The 19,435-nt window shown below is 40.2% G+C and overlaps 1 protein-coding gene across 5 annotated transcripts in view; it reads left to right on the top strand.

Moving 5' to 3' along the window:
- GLIS3 (GLIS family zinc finger 3) overlaps nt 1-19,435 on the top strand; it is a 507,022-nt gene that overhangs the window by 464,779 nt on the left and 22,808 nt on the right. For all 5 annotated transcript variants that reach the window (XM_082470893.1, XM_082470894.1, XM_082470897.1 and 2 more), the window contains one exon: nt 10,969-11,144. In XM_082470893.1, coding sequence (XP_082327019.1) covers nt 10,969-11,144 — 176 coding nt within the window. The remainder of the gene's footprint in view (nt 1-10,968; nt 11,145-19,435) is intronic.

Below are 19,435 nucleotides of genomic sequence, written 5' to 3'. Positions count from 1 at the left end.
TCTAATATCAATAACTTGGCCTCACTGTTCTTATTATAACAGAGAAGACTTGAGTATTATTAAGAAGTGTCCACATTGCTGTGTGTCATAATTTAGTTGCAATTTACCCAGTGAGCACTGCTCTCAGAGGCTCCTTGATGTGTATTACAGACCCTTTCCCACATGCATAGATAGCTGACTTATAAGGCAACAAACACTGGCCAAACAAACAAAGTTTGTCGATCTTTATCACTGAAATAATTGAGAAAAGCCATAGTCAGAAAATAAATATAAGCCTCAAATATCCATTGTTATCAGCCTGAGTATTGGCATCTACATCATCCTCTGTTAGAGTCTATTGATAGGATGCTCACCTAATGTCATGTGGTCAAGAGCATCATTCTTTCTCTTTGGGCTTCAGCACTTTACATTCAGAAAACAGTTATCCACATTTAACATCCCATTAAGGGGTCAGTTTCTTTCTAGAAAAGAGACTTCCACAGATGTTCAAGATTAAGAGAGGTGGGGTCCAAAATCTACCACACACACACACACACACACACACACACACACACACACACACACACGTCTACTTGAGAACTGCTGAATGTAATGAATGTTGTTCCTGATGTTGATGCTGTGAGCACAGAGGTAGAAACTTCCAATATCCTAGACTTGAAAATGGAGATTACAGCATTGTATCTTAGACGGAAAAGCTTGAGGTCCTTTTTCTGTTCTGTTTTCTTTAAATCTGTGGAAAATTCCTGGTACTTCTTGATGTTTATTCTAGGGCAGAATAGCCCACCAGTCTTAAAACTTCTTAAATATTGATCCATGACCACAGCCATGCTTCATCCTCTCTGGAAAATATCATGGGTTATTGCCCTTTGGAATGACCTTTCTTCTCACAGAGATCTTCACCTTACTAATAACTTCTTATAAATACGCCACCCTGACTCACTCGTAACAGTCACACGTACAGGGAAATTGGTGATATTTGTTACTTTCTTCTTACCTACCTAATGACTGTGAATGGCTCCTCTGGAAGAAAAATAAAACAGCAACAGCTACAACAAGGCATTGCTGAACTAGCTGCCATAGTCCACCCTGATCTATCTCTCATTTAAATTTCTGGGTGGGTAACAGGATATGGAGGCCTTTGAAATGTATGCCAGAGTCACCAGGGTACCTGTCTTAGCCAAATACACAAAAACCTGTTCTCTACATAAAGCCCAAGCTCCTTAATGCAGTGTGGTCTGCAAAACTTTTATGAGCCTAATTGCCTGAGGCCAATATATTTCTTGATAATGGAGGAAAATAATGAGCTAGGTCTACATGGCTGTCTTCAGCTAACTATTAAAAGCCTAAAAAGCCTAGGAGTCAACTTTGATTCCTCCCTTTGCCCAAGCACTTTCATATAGAATTAACCTGTAAGTCCTATTAGCTCTGCCTTCAAATACATTTTAAGCCTAATCAGCTCCACTCCTCCACACCCAGCTCACCAGTATCCCCTCCTGTCTCAAGTACAACAGCCCCCTAACTGGTTTCCCAACATCCAGTCTTGCTTACCCACAACCTTCTACTTTCACCCTACCAGCACACCTGGCCTTTGCTCCACACCACAACAGGAGCTGCTGCCCTTTAACATGTAAATTGAATCATTGAGGATTTCCTGCTCACATCTGTGTTCCCACCATACTTAGAATAAAGTCCAAACACATTTTTATAGTGTGAAAGGTAGCAGTAACCCTGAGCAGCTGATTGATGCTCTTCCATCTCCACATCCTCCTTTGTGTCACTTCATGGCGAAGCAGGAGATGCTGATGTGAGCACACACGTGTCACTCCAGCAAACAAATGGCTTGACTTGTGGTTCAAGTATTCGTTCACGTCAGTTTGTTTTCCATGGATTTTAAATTTTGAAATGCACTATATCAGCATTTTAGATTAATTATAAACGCACATTACAAACCATCTATTAGAAGGTCTGTAAAAGGAACTATAATTTTTAAGTGCCAATGAAGTTGTTTCACCTCTGAATGCCAAATCAGCCATCTTTATTTCGTTCCCACATTCCAAACAAATCCACTTCATGCGAAGCCCAAGATGATGTTTTTTTAGTTCCCTTGGATTTTCAGTCAGGAAAGTGAGTCATGACAGTAACAAGGAATGCTTGAGGTAAAATAGAATTCCTTTTCTTGAAACCTCTACTTTAGTGCATTAGCGTGAAGCAACATGGAGTTCGCTAAGCCATTATAGTATTCAAATGTGGCAATGTGTTCTTTTCATATGCTTCCTCTGAAACAGCAAGTCATATGGAGCCAGAATTCCCAAAGTGAAAGCCCACAAGCCATTCTAGCCCGAGTCAAGATATCCACATATTACAAAGTGCCTCATCTCTGATGTAGAAAAGGCTGTTCCAAGGAAAGCCTCTGCTTAATGTTTTAACAGTGTGATCTAGAAATCACCTTCATCCTTTCCCCTCTCAGGTGGGGATAGTTGGAGAAATTGGCTCCTCAGAAACTATATCTTTTTTCAAGCGAAGGACTGTTTGTTCATTAGTGGTGAGGAGTTTATTGAAGTGAGCAGAAACCAAGAGACAAAGTTCTTTGGATTAGTCTTTTTGCCTCCTTTTCTGAGAAATAATCTTTAGTTGGTTTTCTGTTTAGTTGCAAGGAGAAAAACTTTTCTCTGTTTTAATCATCTTCCTCAGAGTAATGGTTGGAATCATTCTCCTGAAGAAGATGTTCTCCCCTCAGAAACAGAAACTGGTTTCTGGACAAATATAATATAATATTCAACTGGCCATTTGCACCAATTCGACAAAGGTACCATCCACCTGGACACAAGAATTGGCACTAAGTTGGGAGCCATGTCTTTGGAACCAGTGGTCTCTTCAACAGCAACAGCCAACATTTATTAATTATCTTTGCATAGTACTGGATGAGGTGCTGAAGATACAAAATGGTAGCAAACAACTGAGGATTTGATGCTCTTTCCATCTGTAAGAGCCAAGAGCCCTTCTCTAATTGTGAATTTTTAAATATATGCTGTTTCTTTTCATTCATTTCTGTAGCCAATTGTTGAGTCTCATCTTCAAGAGAAGGTACAGAAAATTCATTTGTGGTTATTACAATAGTAACCTGACATCCTTCAGATGAAGAAAAAAAAGCACATATAAACAGCACATATTATTACTGACCGAACCACCACCCAGCTAGTTTCTTTTCAAATTTATGGATTATATTGACTTCTGAGGTCTCATTTGGCAGTGGCTTTCAAAGGCACCTGGCTATACTTGGCAGGAGTACTGCATTGGAAGTTAGTTCTAAAAGTTCTTCCTTCTGATGTTGTCAAGAGACTTGTGTTTTCAGTTTGTGACCATGAGAAAGGTATGCAAGAAGCTGTTTTTTAATCTGCCTATACCTCTCTTTCTCATGTTTGGAGAAAAATAACACTTTTTTTCTCATTTCTCATCTAGCATTCTCATCACACTTTCTTCCGAATGTTTTTCTTTCACCTAATGCGTTCTATTTCAAAGCAGACTGAACTCTATGCCTAACACTATGCTGAACAAGAGAAAGTCTTCCCTTTGCCACAGAACTATGAGTTAATCCCCTTGCTTTGACCTACTCAGAGCTGCCCAAGGGACGATATCATTACTGAGTTTTTTTTCACCGCAGAATTTTTGACATGAAATGTCTGAGACCACTCTGGATAAATTTTCTTCTGGTTGGCACTTTTTTTGTAAAGAGGATTTGGCAGAATCAGACTTTTCTTTCCTTTCTCCGCATCACATCAGATTCTGAAATAGACAACCAACCAAGTCGCAGCCAATTCTGCAGTCAAGATATTCCAAAAAACCTGGCTCTTGGTTAAATGTGTCCTGCATAATTCATCTTTGTAACATATCCTGGATGTCCTCTCCTCCTCCCTTTGCATTTCCACAGGGGAATAATAGTGTGATACCGTGGGCCGTATGTCACTGTATACAAGAAAAAATACACTTCTTTGCCTTGGGCATTGATTACTTTGTTTTCTTGACTTACAACTTACTCCCTAAACCCAAGTGGAGAAACGTTCCTCCAGAACACTCTACCCTTTCTATTTCCCACAAACACTCACTCATTATAATATATATGTGTCTTTTTTAAAAAGCCTTGTTGATCATTTCACCTATAGCCAACTTCACAGCCCTCATTTTGTCGTGCTCTGTGGAGGCTCAGGCAGTCATTTTTGAGTCTTAGTCTCGTCCAATGTGATAAATTATTTGCAGTTAATATTGACCCAGACTCTTGTAAGGAGAAAGAAACACTAAGCCCTTCCTGGGGATGGTTTCAGCTCTTCGGCTACTTTGGAACAGAGTCCGCAGATGGACATACAGCTCTTGGCCTGCTTTGGTCCTACCCAGATGGACAGTGTTGCAATTACCCACACTTCCCCAAGGCCGTTTCTTCATTTCTGAAAGCTGGTCTTGATTGTCTCAGAAGCAGAATTCAATTTGCAGTTCCCCCAGTAACGTGCTGTGATTCATTCGGGGACAAATCTGGATTGAACTGAGTCCAAGTGTCTCTTTTGTGAGACAGAAGGGAAGTATAAGTAGATACTATAGTCACCCAGATGAGTCAGCCAGGAATTCATGAAGTGATTCATAAATCGTTATAAAGACCACTAAAGACTACTAAAATGGAGCGCTGTCTGGCTATACAAAGTGGGGTATTATCATTGGGGGGTTTTTTTAGATGTTAAATCAGATGTGTAATCCTTAAAACTGTGCTTTTCTTTTTAGGTTTTGAAAAGGATTCCTTTTTTCCCCCTCTGCAGTCAGCCAACTGCTAAAGCCATTTTTCATTGATTAGTTTTCACAGATGAATTTTAAAACCACTACAGATGATACCCCACAATTCTTTGGGGGAATGAAGAATACCTCCCCAAATCTACCATAGACCAGTTTCTATTCATTATTTCTACTCCCTGGCAGCAAATCAATAATATTTTTCATGTGAATGCAATGAAACTAGCTGTTCTGATGCATTCTTCCTTCTTTGGGAGGTCTATAACCCCCATGGAAGAAAGAAGGTGGGCGGGGGGGGAACTATCCAAAGCACATACCAACCAACATTTAATCTAGCTGATCATGAAAACACCTCTTTTCAAAGTGTTAACCCCCAAAGCAGTGCTAAAACATACAGTCCCACATGGCTTGCACTGCTGTGTATACAGTACAAATGAAGAAAAGTGAGACATACTTATGACATGTGCTTGATTTGCAACACAGCCTATTAGTAAATTTTGTTTGAAGAAATGCAGTTGTTAGTTGACATAGAAATACTTTGGATTTATACACAAGGGAAAGAGTGTAACTGAAAGGCGTTATCCAGCTGGAAAGACTAAAGGTATAAGCTTGGCTTGGGCACAAAGAGCCCCAGTTTAGAAATGAGCAAATTCACCAAAGCAAACTGGGGAATCATATTGTCAGATTCTTAAAGGCAGTAGGTTGCTGATACCCCCCATCCCCATCATCTGGTGATGAGGAGCAAAACCTCAGATGTCCACAAGAGTCCCCTTCCATCCTCCCTCAACCCATCTCTCTGCCTTGCTTTGCATCTTCCCTAGAGAGCATCTTACCTTATTGGGGTAAAGTGGTATCTGGAGAACTAGCTGTGTGACTTTGGCAAATCATTTCATGTCTCTGGGCTAGATACAGTGGTGCTCCACTGCCCTTCAGCTCAAATATTCTATGATTGTATGGATTTGTGAGCTCAGGATAATTCGTTGGGAAAGCCAGTACCAAAAAAATGAGACTCTTACAGAAGACCACAACTAACTGCTCCTGGGACTAGGAAATTAACCAGATGAGTAAAAGCCTCACCTTCTTTGAACCTCTTTCCATAGTCAAGAGAGAAAAGAGTGCTAAGATTTTTTTTATTTTTCGAGCTTCATAGATATTCTAACACAGTGCTATTAGACAGCTCTCAAGCATTGGGTACATTTTAAATCAGGGATACCTTAAATGTACATTCTATTTAGAGCAGTCATTCCATAAACATGTGTCAATCATCTGAAAGGTGTCAGACATTCACTGTTTAAAGTACTTTGATATGTGAGTTCCTAATTTAAAATTGTTCATCGTCCACCCCGCCCCTCACCTTGCATCCTTTATTTTTCTCTGTAGTACTCATTTCCTCTAGCTCAATACATAGTTTGTGGGTTTAAAATTGTTCACTGCCTGCTTCCTCTCACACAAACACAGAGATCTGTGTCATGTGTTACTCTCTCCGTAGTGCAATCGGAGCCCTTGGTTGGTGTTCAGTAAATACCTCCTGAATGAATAAATGAATATGTTATCTCAGATTTTATGATCCCCAGTAAGAGTCGAGGTTATCTTTATTTTACACTTGAAACTGAGGCTGGGAGAAATCAGGGAATTTATTCAAAATTACCCGGCTTGTAAGGGATGGAGCCACACTCCAAGGCCGGGGGGTCTGACTTCTACTCCATCTGTCTTCTACGACAGCCGTCTGCTCCTCCTGCCATTTGCAATTTCTCTGCACGTGAACCTCACCAGTTCTATGTGTTTCAATTGGGACCTATTGTTCTATGAAACAATCTAAGATTGAGTACTGCATCAACAGGAGAACTCTTTGCTTCTGGCCCACATCACTGCAAGGTTGGGAAGCTCAATGTGAACAGAGGGTGGGAGCAGGCCACAAAAGAGAAGGAGCATAGCCAAGTAAATACCCCCAAATAATCAGACATTTCCCAAGGTGTGTATAGATAAATATTTGCAGAAATCTTTCCAAGGCGTTTTGGTTTTTTTTCCCCAGATCTTTGGTGAGCACTTTAAAACCTGTTTCCTTCTCTCTCTCTCTTTTTTTTTTTTTTTTTTGCAAACCATTGAACCATGGCTTATGCTAAGGTTATATAAACTCCTCCACTAAATGAGTGGAAATGGTTGACTCAGTTCTCTGGTTTGCTTTTGTGTGATCTGCTTCTGGTAAGCAGTGATTTTTTAAAAAAATTCTGGTCTGTTGTGTGCATTTTTACATAACAATCTTCTATTGTTTCAAAGAAGTATGAAAGGCCAAAGAAGAGACTGGTAAGCTATATCAAATGAAATCTGTGAAATGTCAACTGCAGATCAGCAGCTGGGGAACAGAGTTGGACCCAGAAAGACTTCAGACAGTCTGTCTTCTGGCTCTTGGACACTGCTGTCACTCAGAATGAATGAGAGTGATGTCATCTTGTCCTGACATAACGGAGGAATGAGATACTCCTTAGGAGAAAAATTACAAATCACTGCAGTTTATACTCAGCATCAAAATTATTTATTTATTTTAGTATCAAAAAATTTAATTCATCTTCTTTGGAGTTAAAGAAAATTTTTGTTTGGGGCAGAAAATTCAGACCATATTCATTCGGCCATGTGTGTGCGTGTTAAAAAGACTAGGTTGGAAAATAGGTGAGGACACTAAGAAAACGGGATTTCGAGGCCCCCTCTACCTTCAGTAACAAGAACATTTTCGGTTTTGCTTAGCAAGTTTCTGTTTAAGCATGCATGTTTTTTGTTTGTTTGCTTGCTTCTGGAGTAAATGGCCTCAAACTACTCAAGTTTCTTGAGTCTTTTTGGCTTTTTAAATAACATTCCTGGCATCTCTCTTGCTGTGATTTAGTGATTGCTTTTCGTTGCTCCCAGGGCCTTGCCTTGAACAGTAGGGCTCTCTCCTTCTCTGCTCCTCTCCTGCCCTCTCATCCCTGATTCTAATTTGCTATTTCTATTTCTATGAGCTAGTTAACAAGTAAGCAAGTTTATAAAAATTAAATTTAAGTTAATAGATTGTGAGAGATTTTTCAATCAAATACAATGTAGTGTTTTTAGGTAGTAACAAAATTGATTCTATGTGCTGTACTTGAAAGTCAGTCATATTTATGCACTCGTTTCTTACACTGGGCTTTTTAGTGCTAAATTCTTATTTATTTCCTTGTTCCTAGAAATTGTCTGGATCACAATCAAGATCACATCTTGTTACTTTTCATCTTTTCTTTATATATGTAAAAGTTAGAGTTTTTGTACCAGTTCTTTCCTTTCCAAAGCAAAGACTACTTTAAGTGTACATTTATTTCATTTAGAATAGTATATATTTAAATTTTTATTAATACTTTATATGGAGTGACATACTGTATTTTGAAATTATATTAACTTATACCATATAATCTTATTTATTTGAATAACATGGTGAAAAATCCAGACTGAATTAGCAAAAAGCAAAATGTAGAGTCAGTTGAAGGCTCAGTAAGTATTATTTTATTCCCCCCCAGGTCTCTGAGATAGATGATGCTAAAATCTTGATGTGTATGTACTTCCACATTTTTTTTCTTTGCTCAACATTGCTATTACATTAAGTAATATGTGGTAACCAAGAGAGCATGGCCAGGGTGTGAAACTTGTGTGAATAAATAGATAAGAATGATTTGTAATTAGCATATAATTATATACTCTCTAGATAGATAGATACATAGATATATAATTTATATATAGATATATCATCTAAATATAGATCTAGAGGTGTGTTGTATGAAATTAACATTGCAGATGACACCTAAAATGCCCAGATGAATTCTGTTCTTTTAGTTGGTTGAATACACCCCTTTTTTATAACTAGTAATCATAATTCACCCTATAGTCACATCATCCCGAATTATAAAAATGTAAGGTTTTATATTGCTCGCAATCTTTGCCTCCTTCCCCTTCCCCATACACATTTTCTACTCTTTGTTAATCAAACCTTCATTTATGAGTCAGAGTTAATGTGCTGTGGGGGAGGGAGTTGTGAAACAAAATTATTCTCCTCCATCAAGCCGGTGATACTAAGATCCTACTTCTAAATACTGCGACTTGCTCCATCTACACATCTCTGCTCCGTCAATCCTTAAGAGAAAGGAAAGGTGGCAGAAGTACCAGAAGAGAAGACTGAAAAAACACCAAGAGCATGTTATATCTTTTATTCCCAAACAAAGAAATATAATTAAGAAGGCAAAGGATCTTGCTGCTTTGCCCCCAAAAAACAAAATTGAGTTGCCAAAGATGGCTATTTAGCAATGACATAGGTTTCCTTCCAATTCAAATCCACCCCTTTCCCTCACTCCCTGGAGATCTTCCGTTCACAGGATTCTGGTGTTGGTTGGTGGTGTGGACTCCTTCTAGCCGCAAAGTCTGTGATCTCACAATTCCTCCTGCCTCTCCCACAAGCCCAGAGCAGCCTGTGAGACACATTGAGGACATGTTCCCCAAGAAAATAGCCTCTATACGGGGAATCCCGGCATACAAGTTTTAATAGATATTCTCAGGACAGTGCCGGCGTTCATTTGCTCTGTTTTTCCTCAAGGCCATTCAGCACATCTTTTCAAGCTAATTCCAGTTAAGATGATATGCTTGGAAAATATATATTTACCAGGCACAGGACACTCAGTTACTATTCTCTTCCAGCTGAGTGAAGATATAAGTTCTTGATTAAGCAGGCATCCTAACCCAGCTAGTTTCTTTAAGCCTCCTCTGACTTGTCTTCTCCGTAAGTCAACCAGTCCAAATCCTCCCTTCTTGGTTCCTACATCATCTTACCTAGTCTCATCAGACCTCAGCAAGGGGAATGCAAAAACAAATGAGATTTCATCCCATGGTTTCTTACTGCGGCAATACAAATGTAGAAGCTCTGCCTTGTTAAATACTATGGTTCAAAATGTTGAAAATTGCTTGATAAACTTGACTGGTTCATCCTCCCTTTGATCACCTATGGCCCTACACAAAAAGCCCAGAAAAATGAAGTGACCTGTTTGTATGAAATAAGTGGTGTACACAGATGGCGACATCTACATGTTGGCATAAAACAAAGCCTGTCTTTCTATACAGTGTAAGGAAACAGCCTATTGAAGGTTTTCAATCACCTGAGCCTTTGCGGGGAGACTAAACTCTTCATTGCTGATATAGTTTTTCCGCACATCATTGTGATGCTTCTTTTCACTGCACTGACAGAGTCCCTGCTCCTTTCTCCACCACACTTGCACCAGACCCCTACTGAACTGGCAGATAGAATGTCGTTTTGATAGTCTATGGTCATTGCTCAACTTTAACACTGTTCACACAAGTACACTTCAAGGGAACTTCAATGTTAGAAAGTATAAACTGTCTTTTTAAACCTAGTGAGTCAGATCCTGCCATTTTTCTGTACAATTAGAAGATCAATAGATAGTTATCCATTTTATATCTCGGGTTAGTTGATGATGTCACCTTATTTAAACACCTGTATGTCCCACCTCAGAAACTACCATAATCTCATTATGATTGGCACGTGTGACTGCAAAAGATGTCCCAAATCGTGTGTAAGGTTCCTGTTACACCCTGGGCAATGTTCTTTGCCAAGCACAGAACCCACACAGATCTTTTGGGTTCTGGATTTCAAACCACACTTGACCTTTGAGATTTAAGTTAATTTATTCTTAGCAAAAGAAAATGTATTGTTTAAAGAGAATAGTACTAGAGAGGCTTATAATAGAGTCTTATAATACTTCTTGGACCTCAGATATGTCTTACAGAACAAAATGTTTATGAGCTAAGTGTAAATGAATCAGGAACGTACAGATTAAATTTCCCTTAAAATGCAAACGGGTCTAAAACTTAGCAGAAAAGGGGTCTGGCAAAAGATGTGCTTTGAATTTCACCAAACCCAGAGTATTTGAAATGCATTTTAAGAAGCTTGACAAACTCAGACTGTGACTAGATTTTCCCTTTGTTGATCTCTTTTATTCCTTCAGTATCTCAATTGAGAAGTCAGTGGTTAAAAATGGGAGAGAAAAGTCTTAAGTTTTTTTTGAAGGACTTTTTGTCACACTATTATACAGCCAGAATAGGGAATTAGAATTTGGCTTTGAAGAGTTTGCCTTTGCTCCTGCTGTTTTACATCTCTTATGTTTCCTTTTATCATTGTTTTCTCAGGTTTGCACCTTCTGCTCCATCTCCTCACCACATCAGCCCCCGGAGGGTTCCAGCTCCTCCTTCAATAATGCAGAGAACACAGCCTGCCCATACCCAGCAGCCCTCAGGATCACACCTGAAGTCTTATCAGCCAGAAACAAACTCTTCTTTTCAACCAAATGGAATCCATGTCCATGGTAAGCAAGTAGCTGACAGTCCCTTGAGTTTTGAAAAGCTATGTTGTGCTGTTGCTTTTAATCAGGTGTCTTGGTTACCTGTTGTGGATTTCAGATGTCCTGCTATACACCACCAGGCTTTGGCTTTAATAACTTTCCTCTAAAATTTCACACTTAATCAGCATGAAATGTTGCAGTATCTTCCTGGCTTTGACCCTAAGATGGTATGACTTAGGACACCCCCAAGTGGTCAGCCCAAGGTGATGATCCATTCATTGGCCCAGCACTTGTAACACCTCACGGTTAGGCCCTAACAACAGCATCTTGCTTCCTAAACAATAAACAGTGTACAAGGGAAACAACAGGAGTCCTTTTGCCCATGCATGCCTCTCCTCTCACAGGTCTTTGCCCCCATTCCCATATGCCCAGATCCTCTCCATCCTTCAAGGCCCAGATGAAATGGCACTTCTCTCTGAAGCCTTTCCTGATCTCCTTGCTGGATGTAATCTCTCCTGGCTTTAAACTCTTGATTGCATATCACCTGTATTTCTGGTATTATTGATACTTAAGCTCTGTCTCCCTTGTAATTTACTTCTCTGTGAGTAAAACTTGTCTTCACTGGTAACGTGTAAACTTCTTTCTAAAGTCAGAATTTTCTGACCCACTGTTCTTTCTCTTAGAGAATTTAGCACAGTTCTTCACGTGTTGTAAAGACACATAGATACTGGATGGGTTCATGGAAGAAGAGGAAGGAAGGAAGGCAAGAGAAATCATGATTGTTTTCAAAATGTGTTTAACCTAGAGCATGCATGGAGAACTAAGTTTAGCTTAATTTCTTTTCTTTACTTAAACCAATTTTGCTGACTCAGGCAGATATCTTAGTGAACATCCATAGAAAGTTGAGTTGTCAAATCATATAGACTCAAAGTATACATAGCCTTTTACTTCCTAAGGACAGACACACCTTCTGTATAAGCAGAAGGGATACCATACATTTAAACTGAGAGTTTCAGCACCTGAGAAACATGACTCATCTCCATCTGTCTCATGTTGATTCCTGAGTTTGCTCTTTATGAGTTATTACTTGAAATTAATGGGTAGTATCCCCAAACAAATCTAAATCAGTATTCAAGCTGTGTGGATAAGTGTGAATAACTTCCCAAGATGGCAGGATCAAGCAGTACTATGGAGCTAGGTTTGGATAAGAACATCAAAGCAGGGGTCTAGACAGCCAATGAGGAGACAAAATGCAGACAGTGGCAGGTTGTTGGAAGGGAAGAATCTTGGAAAGCCCAGGGCCACTGGCTCTGGCTCAAAGTTCCATCCATTGCTTCTCCCCTCTCCCTGATAGTAGTCACACAGACCCCCCCGTTCCCCAACAAAACTTGGGCCTGTAGTAATTTTTACCTTCTTCTGTCAGTAAATTTCTTCTCAAGCTTTATTATGTGTTTACTCAACCAGGAAACATTCCTTGAGTGCCTACTATGCGTAAAACAATGAATGTGTGAGGAAGACAAACAGAGCACTCTGTCTTCTGAGGGGGGCCTCCCAACCCTGACAAGGAGCTCTTCTAATGCGGGGGAGATTCAGGTGCTCTGAAGCCACCCTCACCTACAGGCAGGAGGCAAACAACATGAGTTCGGGGTTTGTGGAATGCAGAATAGGTCACTGATTCTAAGACACACAATTTTTACCTTCATATTTTAACACTGCTGAAATCTGAACATATCCCAGTCAGTGGCATCATGTAATTGGCAGTGATTTTTCTTTCTGGTGCTGTATAGAACAATGGAGCATTTCACAGTCAATGGTGTCATAATTCCAGTGAGATGCAGTATAACACACTTTGATTACAATTGTGAAAAACACATTTTAAAATTTCAAAAATTAACCTACTTGCATGAAAAAATATTGGAAGGAAATTCTTCAAAATGTTGACAGTTTTTTTTTTAATCATGGTGGTAGGATAATGGGTGGTTTCTTTTCTTCTTTTTTGTGCTTTCTAAAGAAATTCTAAAAGAGATTTTGGAATTAGACCAACTTGAATGCAAATACCAATCTACTCAACTGTGTGACTCTGGACAAATTATTGAGCCTCAGTTCACTTTCATTAAATGAGGGGAGTCTTACCTACCTTCTCTCATCAGTTGTTACGAGAATTCAGCAAGCAGAGCACCTGGTACCGTGTAGGAGCTTAACTAATTAATGCTCTTCCTTCTACTCCCTTTTCTTTATTAGACTATTTGAGAATAGGAATAATATTTGTAGTCTTAGGGCAAGCATAATACTTGGTGCAAAGTAGGCATTTAGTAAGTATTTACTGAATAAGTGATTGACACTTTCTCATTCACCAAATGAATAATGAAACAAGAGGGTACAGATAATGGGATTTACCTTATCATTTTGCCCTGCCTCTCAGCAAAAGACTCTTCTGCCATATTTCTCATTTTTAGTTGAACAATGAATTTTCTCAAGTTTTGTTGAAACTTGAAATTGTGTTTTTTTTTTTAAATTTCACTTTAATTGTTAAAAATTCCCATGGCCAGTGAGAAACCGCTAATAGTGTTACCGATCCTCCCTAGTTGTTCCCCAACAAAGGTCCTTCTGCCCAGTGTTGTTGGAGCCAATAGAACGAGACTGAGTTCGTTTCAGAAGCAAAGGAAAGCTTTATGCTTTGATCAAAGAATGGAGAGACTCCAGCTCCTGCTCTAGAACACAGGCTCTCCCAGAAAGGCTGGATGGAGGCTGGGCTGCTTTATAGGGGTCTCTCCTGCAGAGGGGTGGGAGGAGTTCCTGCGTGTCCAGTGCAGCATTTCTGCAAATAGCATGCCATCCTCATCTTCAGTTGCAGTGTCGTGCTCAGTGCTTCTGCACAATGCATGCCAAGCTGAAGTGTCTGGCACAGCAGTTCTGCACTGGGAACGCTAATCCGACATATTAAGTGCAAGGCCCGCTATAGGCAAGTGAAAGTAAACGCAAAAGAAGAGGTTATCTTATCACCTAGGTTGTGTCTTATTTTTCCTGGGGACCTCAGTGGACTTTGCCAGTGACAGTAGCAGCTCTAAAATAGATACATACAACAAGCCTTTCTGGAAGAGATAAGATATAGTTATGCAAATTGGAAATCATGACTTTCTCCCAGGAGGATGGGCAAGTGGCTGTAGTGAAGAGCTTGCAAAGGGAGTGTTCATGCATTAGCCCCTGGGCAACTGCTAGAATTTAGGGAGTAGGGATCCAGATGCAGACTTACTTCCTCCTCAAGCATTTTTTCTGAAAATGTTTTTGTGAAACTTTCTGGGCATGAGTATTTCTCATCAACTACTCCTTAGGATAAAGGCCCAAATTGATCTAATATTTTTCAAGTGGGCGCTACAGTGCTGGGAGTGAGGGGAGCAGAGACCCTCTAAATGAGTTGCTGTTATTGGCCGTGCATTTCAGCTTTGGTTGCACTAGTTTGCTCGATGGTGTTATATAGCATCTTGGTAACAAGGAACTTCAGCCCCATTAAAAGTAGATTTTTAAAGCCCCAAGCAGTGTCGGGATTGCTAGCACGATAGCTACAGTGAATATTTGTTCTTTCTTTCAAGAAGTTCATGGCTTTAATGAGCGTTGTCACCCCCATCCTCTCTGTGCTCCCTACTGCAGGTAGAGGTCAGAGAAAAATGTCATCACTGTATTTTTAGAGATGGGAACTGAGACATAGAAGAATATTAAATGTCTAGGCGTTGCTGCCTTGGCAAAGTACACAGGCGTCTTTAACAAGAAGTCCACATTTCCAAGCCACATTCTTAAGCTACCTATTTTTAAGTCAAAGGCACATCAGAATAAGTATGTGTTTATATCTATCCGTGGAATATACACTTGTAGGTAGATGCTGTTGCATTACATAGAGCCATGAAAGGTTAGTACTCAGAGTGGCTTTAGTCTTATAGATGAAGAAGAAAATGAGGTCCATTGAGTTTTGCTCATGGTGTACTAATTGATAAGAGCTTAGATGTTGTGTACTCCATGTATATATTTCTTACGAGGTATTTTGTAAAAGGCACACTTTGAAAAGATTAATAGCACTGCTTTTTCAAGTTCCCTTAACTAGTGGATGACCCAGGACCAGAGCTCAGTTTTGTTGATTCTGCATCCACTTCATCCATTCATACTGCCTTCGTTAGTAAGGGTGGATAAGGTGTCATTTCTTTTAATGTTTGAATACTGGTAGCATTTACAGGTCTCTGGGTGGCATGTCCAAGGCAACTTCCTAGTACATTTTAGTCTTTTATTTAAGATGTAAACATAAGGACAACTCTTTCCAATCATGTAAGCTTGTTCTTCAGTCTTTTCTTTCTCTTTAGGACCATTCTCTTGCCCGGGCAAGCTTCAGAATTTTACCTGGATTAGTTGCCTGAGAGTTGATATTTGTACATTTTGTTATGGTACTAATGGATAATTTCTTTTTAAATGCTCTATTCACTCCAAGCTGTTAGAATGCTGTGGGAATTCCTAGAACAGTATTTTCACAACCTTCCTGCTTCTGGACCCATCAAGGAGAGGCCAAGTTCAATTCAGCAAGTGTTTATTGGTCACGCACTTTTGTCAGGCAAACATGAATGTCATTTAATCAATGCAATGTGATACATGCAATAACAGAATGTATCAGAGGCTCCCAGTTTATTCAGAAGAAGGTGTCAGAGCAGGGGTCCTAGAGGTGAATAGAGTTTCTTCTTGAGTAGAGTTTTTTTTTTGTTTTGTTTTATACTGGAATATAGCCGATTAATAATGTTGTGATAGTTTCAGGTGCACAGCAAAGCGACCCAGCCATACATACACATGTATCCACTCTCCCCCAAGCTCCCCTCCCACCCAGGCTGCCACATAACATTGAGCAGAGTTCCCTGTGCTATACAGTAGGTCCTTGTTGGTTATCCATTTAAAATATAGCAGTGTGTACATGTCAATCCCAAACTCCCAGTCTATCCCTCCTCCCCACCCTTCCCCCCTGGTAACCTTAAGTTTGTTCTCTAAGTCTGTGAGTCTGTTTCTGGTTTGTAAATAAGTTCATGTGTATCATTTCTTTTTAGATTCTGCATATAAGTGATATCATACGATATTTGTCTTTCTCTGTCTGACTTACTTCACTCAGTATGACTATCTCTAGGTCCATCCATGTTGCTGCAAATCGCATTTTTTCATTCTTTTTAATGGTTGAGTAATAGTCCATTGCATGTCCAGTGGTTAGGACTCCGCACTTTCACTGAATAGAGTTTTGATGGTAAATAGATCACTGGGTAAGCCAGGTGGCGAGAGGCATTGCAGGCAGGGGGAAGCAAAGCACACAGGCAAGAACACAAATGACAGCATGGTGTGTGCCTAGAGAGATGAGCCAGAGGCAGTTGGTGTACGGCTGGGATATACAGCTTCAGTCGTGGAGTAGAGGGAGAGAAGGCTGAGGGACCCGCAAGACCAGCTCATAATGGGATCTGTGGCCACACTGAGTGTAATGCTGCCGAGTGAAGAGGCCAGCGTGGTATTTAGGAAAGTCGGCCAGGGCACTGTGTAGAGAATGGAATGGGCGAGGTAGGAACATTACATCCTAAGTCTTGGGATTATATTGGACCGCCTGCATAGAACACCCAAACAGCAGTGACTTAAATAAACAGTCCAGTTCGCTCAGATAAAAGTGGTAAATAGGGGATGTCAAAATAATGTGGAACTCTGTTTGTTCACACACAATCTTTCCTAGGCAAGAGGAGCTGAGATGGCAAGAGAAGGAGAAAATGAAGAAGCCCTCAGCCTATCTGCTACATAAGCAGAATCCCTTTCTGCTCTCTCTCTATAAAATTTGAAATGAGCATGATCCCAGGGGCTGCGTCCCCAGAAAGGTACACACCTGGCCTGCCCAGCCCTCAGCTGATGGCAGATCACAATTCTTCCTAAGTGCTCGTTCTATCACCTGCTGTCTCAGTTCCTGCAAGCCGTCATTTCCAGTCAACATTTTTGTCCATTTTTAATAACCACCAAAGAGCCTCCAGCCACATTGAACCGGCTGCCCAAATCCTCTCTTGATTATTTTGTTACTCCTGCAGTGAGTAAGTTTCATAGATTTTGAGTGGTCTGTCCCAATCCTGGTTTTCCCAAAGAGCCTGTTATTTGTAATACACATTTGTACAGAGCAAAGGGCTTCTCAGGATTTGTTTATCATGTTATAGCAGCATGCACAGTGTACTCTTCTCATGTGACAAGACATCTAAAAGTAAACAGTGCATGGAGGAGAAGCAGCCCCATGGAGCCAACGGTGCCCCAGTCTCCTCCGGCTTTCTGCTTTGCCGTCTTTAACAGTGGCTTCCATCCTCCTGGTCACAATATGGATGGTGATGTTCTCCATTCATTTCTTGTCTCAGTTTCAGGCAAAAGTGAGGGAGAAGAGTGGAGGACAGGTGTACCCCAGACTTAGTCCCATGGCCACCCTCACGTGCAAGGGAGTCTGGGAAGACAGGTATTTTAGTTCATTGCCATGCTCGACAAAACTGAGGTTCTGTTAATAATGTTTATTGGATAGACAGACTACAGGGTGTGCCAAAGATTCTCTGGAACCGTCTTCTTATCTGTAAAATGGAACTATCTCACGGATTCATTCACATTGATTGCCTCTGGGAAATCAGTGGTAGAGCCTAGAGGCCTCTTTCTGAGGGTTCTGCCCCATTTTCTGCCCCTCTTCCCTATTCTCTTAGGTTTCTATACTTTCCACTGCTTGCTCCCATTTTCACCCCTCTGGAGTTGCCAGTTGCCAACACAAAGATTTCCATCATCCAAGATCCAGTCATTAGATTTCATTAGGAAATCACCATGAAGCTGTCTCCCCAGCCTGAGCTGTTTGATATCAAGGCAGCAGCGGGGAAAAGCAGAGCCTTCTCTGCTGGTCCTGGCTCCTGTGGTTCATAAGCTGTCTTTCTCATGATTTAAAGTGTGCCTGCAGGCCCCGAAGAAGCAGGCCAGTGAGCTCCCAGACAATAGTGGCATTTTCCCACCTCAGTGCGGACAACAAAAGGTTTCCAGACACCAACAGGCCTCCAAGAACAAAACACGTTGTAAATGGCTTGTCCTACCAAACAACCAAACCGTCTTTCAAACTGAAGAAACCTCAGAGCACTGATACTTAAATGAAATGGAGTGGCAGGTACAAGCTTAACTTCTTCCTCTGTGTTGGCTGTTTACTTAACAGTGATTGTGCAATGGTACTTTCCAGAAGAGCCCTATGGGTTACAGCCATGACTGATCTCAGTTCTGGGAGTTTATAGTGTTAAATGTTTAAAGCTTATTTTTTTAAAAGGCAAATTGTAGAGACAGTAAACATACTTCCCTCCCACAGGAAATTTAGTCACATCTGCATATGTGAGGTTGTGAAATAATAAAGCAGTAAGTCTAGAAATTGTATTGCTTAGAACTTAAGCATGTGTCACAACTTTGCCTTGAAATCTCAGGAAGACAAATAAGATTGATAAATCAACAGTGTAATCGTCTTCACTGAGAAAGTTGTGACATAGTCACAAAGAGAAGGAGCCAATGAGTGTACTTCACGTTATTCTGATGTTATCAGCTGATATTATCATCAGCGGTCATAATCAGGAATAATTTTTGGTATCAGCCTTGATGTTATTAATGCTTATATAGTACTGGGGATTGATGATTAGATCCAGGGAAATTCTTAATTACTCTTATATACTTAATTACTACAAAATTATCCCAAGAGCAATTTTACATAGCTAGTACTTGATAAATTCTGACAGTGTGCTAATTCTATAAAACAAAAGTTAAATTCAAGTGTGTATATGAGTGCAGTCAGAATTTCAACATGTTGGGTTTTACGACAGGTGTGTAAGATGGTCATCTTAATCAGAAGAGCTGTTTGATTGATTATGGAAAATTGAACTGTGAATAATCTACATATGTGATTAAGCATCTGCACACACACTCACAGATTAAACCCATATATCAGTAAGGATATTAGAGGACTAAATAATCATCACTAAATTCTAAGTTTCCTTAGGACAGGAATCGTATCTCCTCAAAATGTTTGGTACATGGTAATGCTTAATAAAAGTTTATTGAATAAATATGAATTAATAAAAAGGGAGGAGGAAGAGAGGGATTTTGCCCATGGTTTCTTAAACTGGTTGGTGGAGCCAGCCGTTGGCAAAATTGTGACTTGGAATCAAGTTTTCAGGGCCCGTCTTTTCTCTGGGCACTTCCTCTTATTTTCCTGTTCATCTCTTTAGATATCCAGTGCTTACCAACTGCCTGAGACCTCTCCCTAGAGGAAA

This window comes from Balaenoptera physalus, assembly GCF_965194825.1.
Source record: "Balaenoptera physalus genome assembly, chromosome: 7".
Taxonomy (NCBI): Eukaryota; Metazoa; Chordata; class Mammalia; order Artiodactyla; family Balaenopteridae; genus Balaenoptera; species Balaenoptera physalus.
The sequence above is the reverse complement of the archived record's forward strand: the minus strand, read 5'-3'. Positions and strand labels throughout refer to the sequence as shown.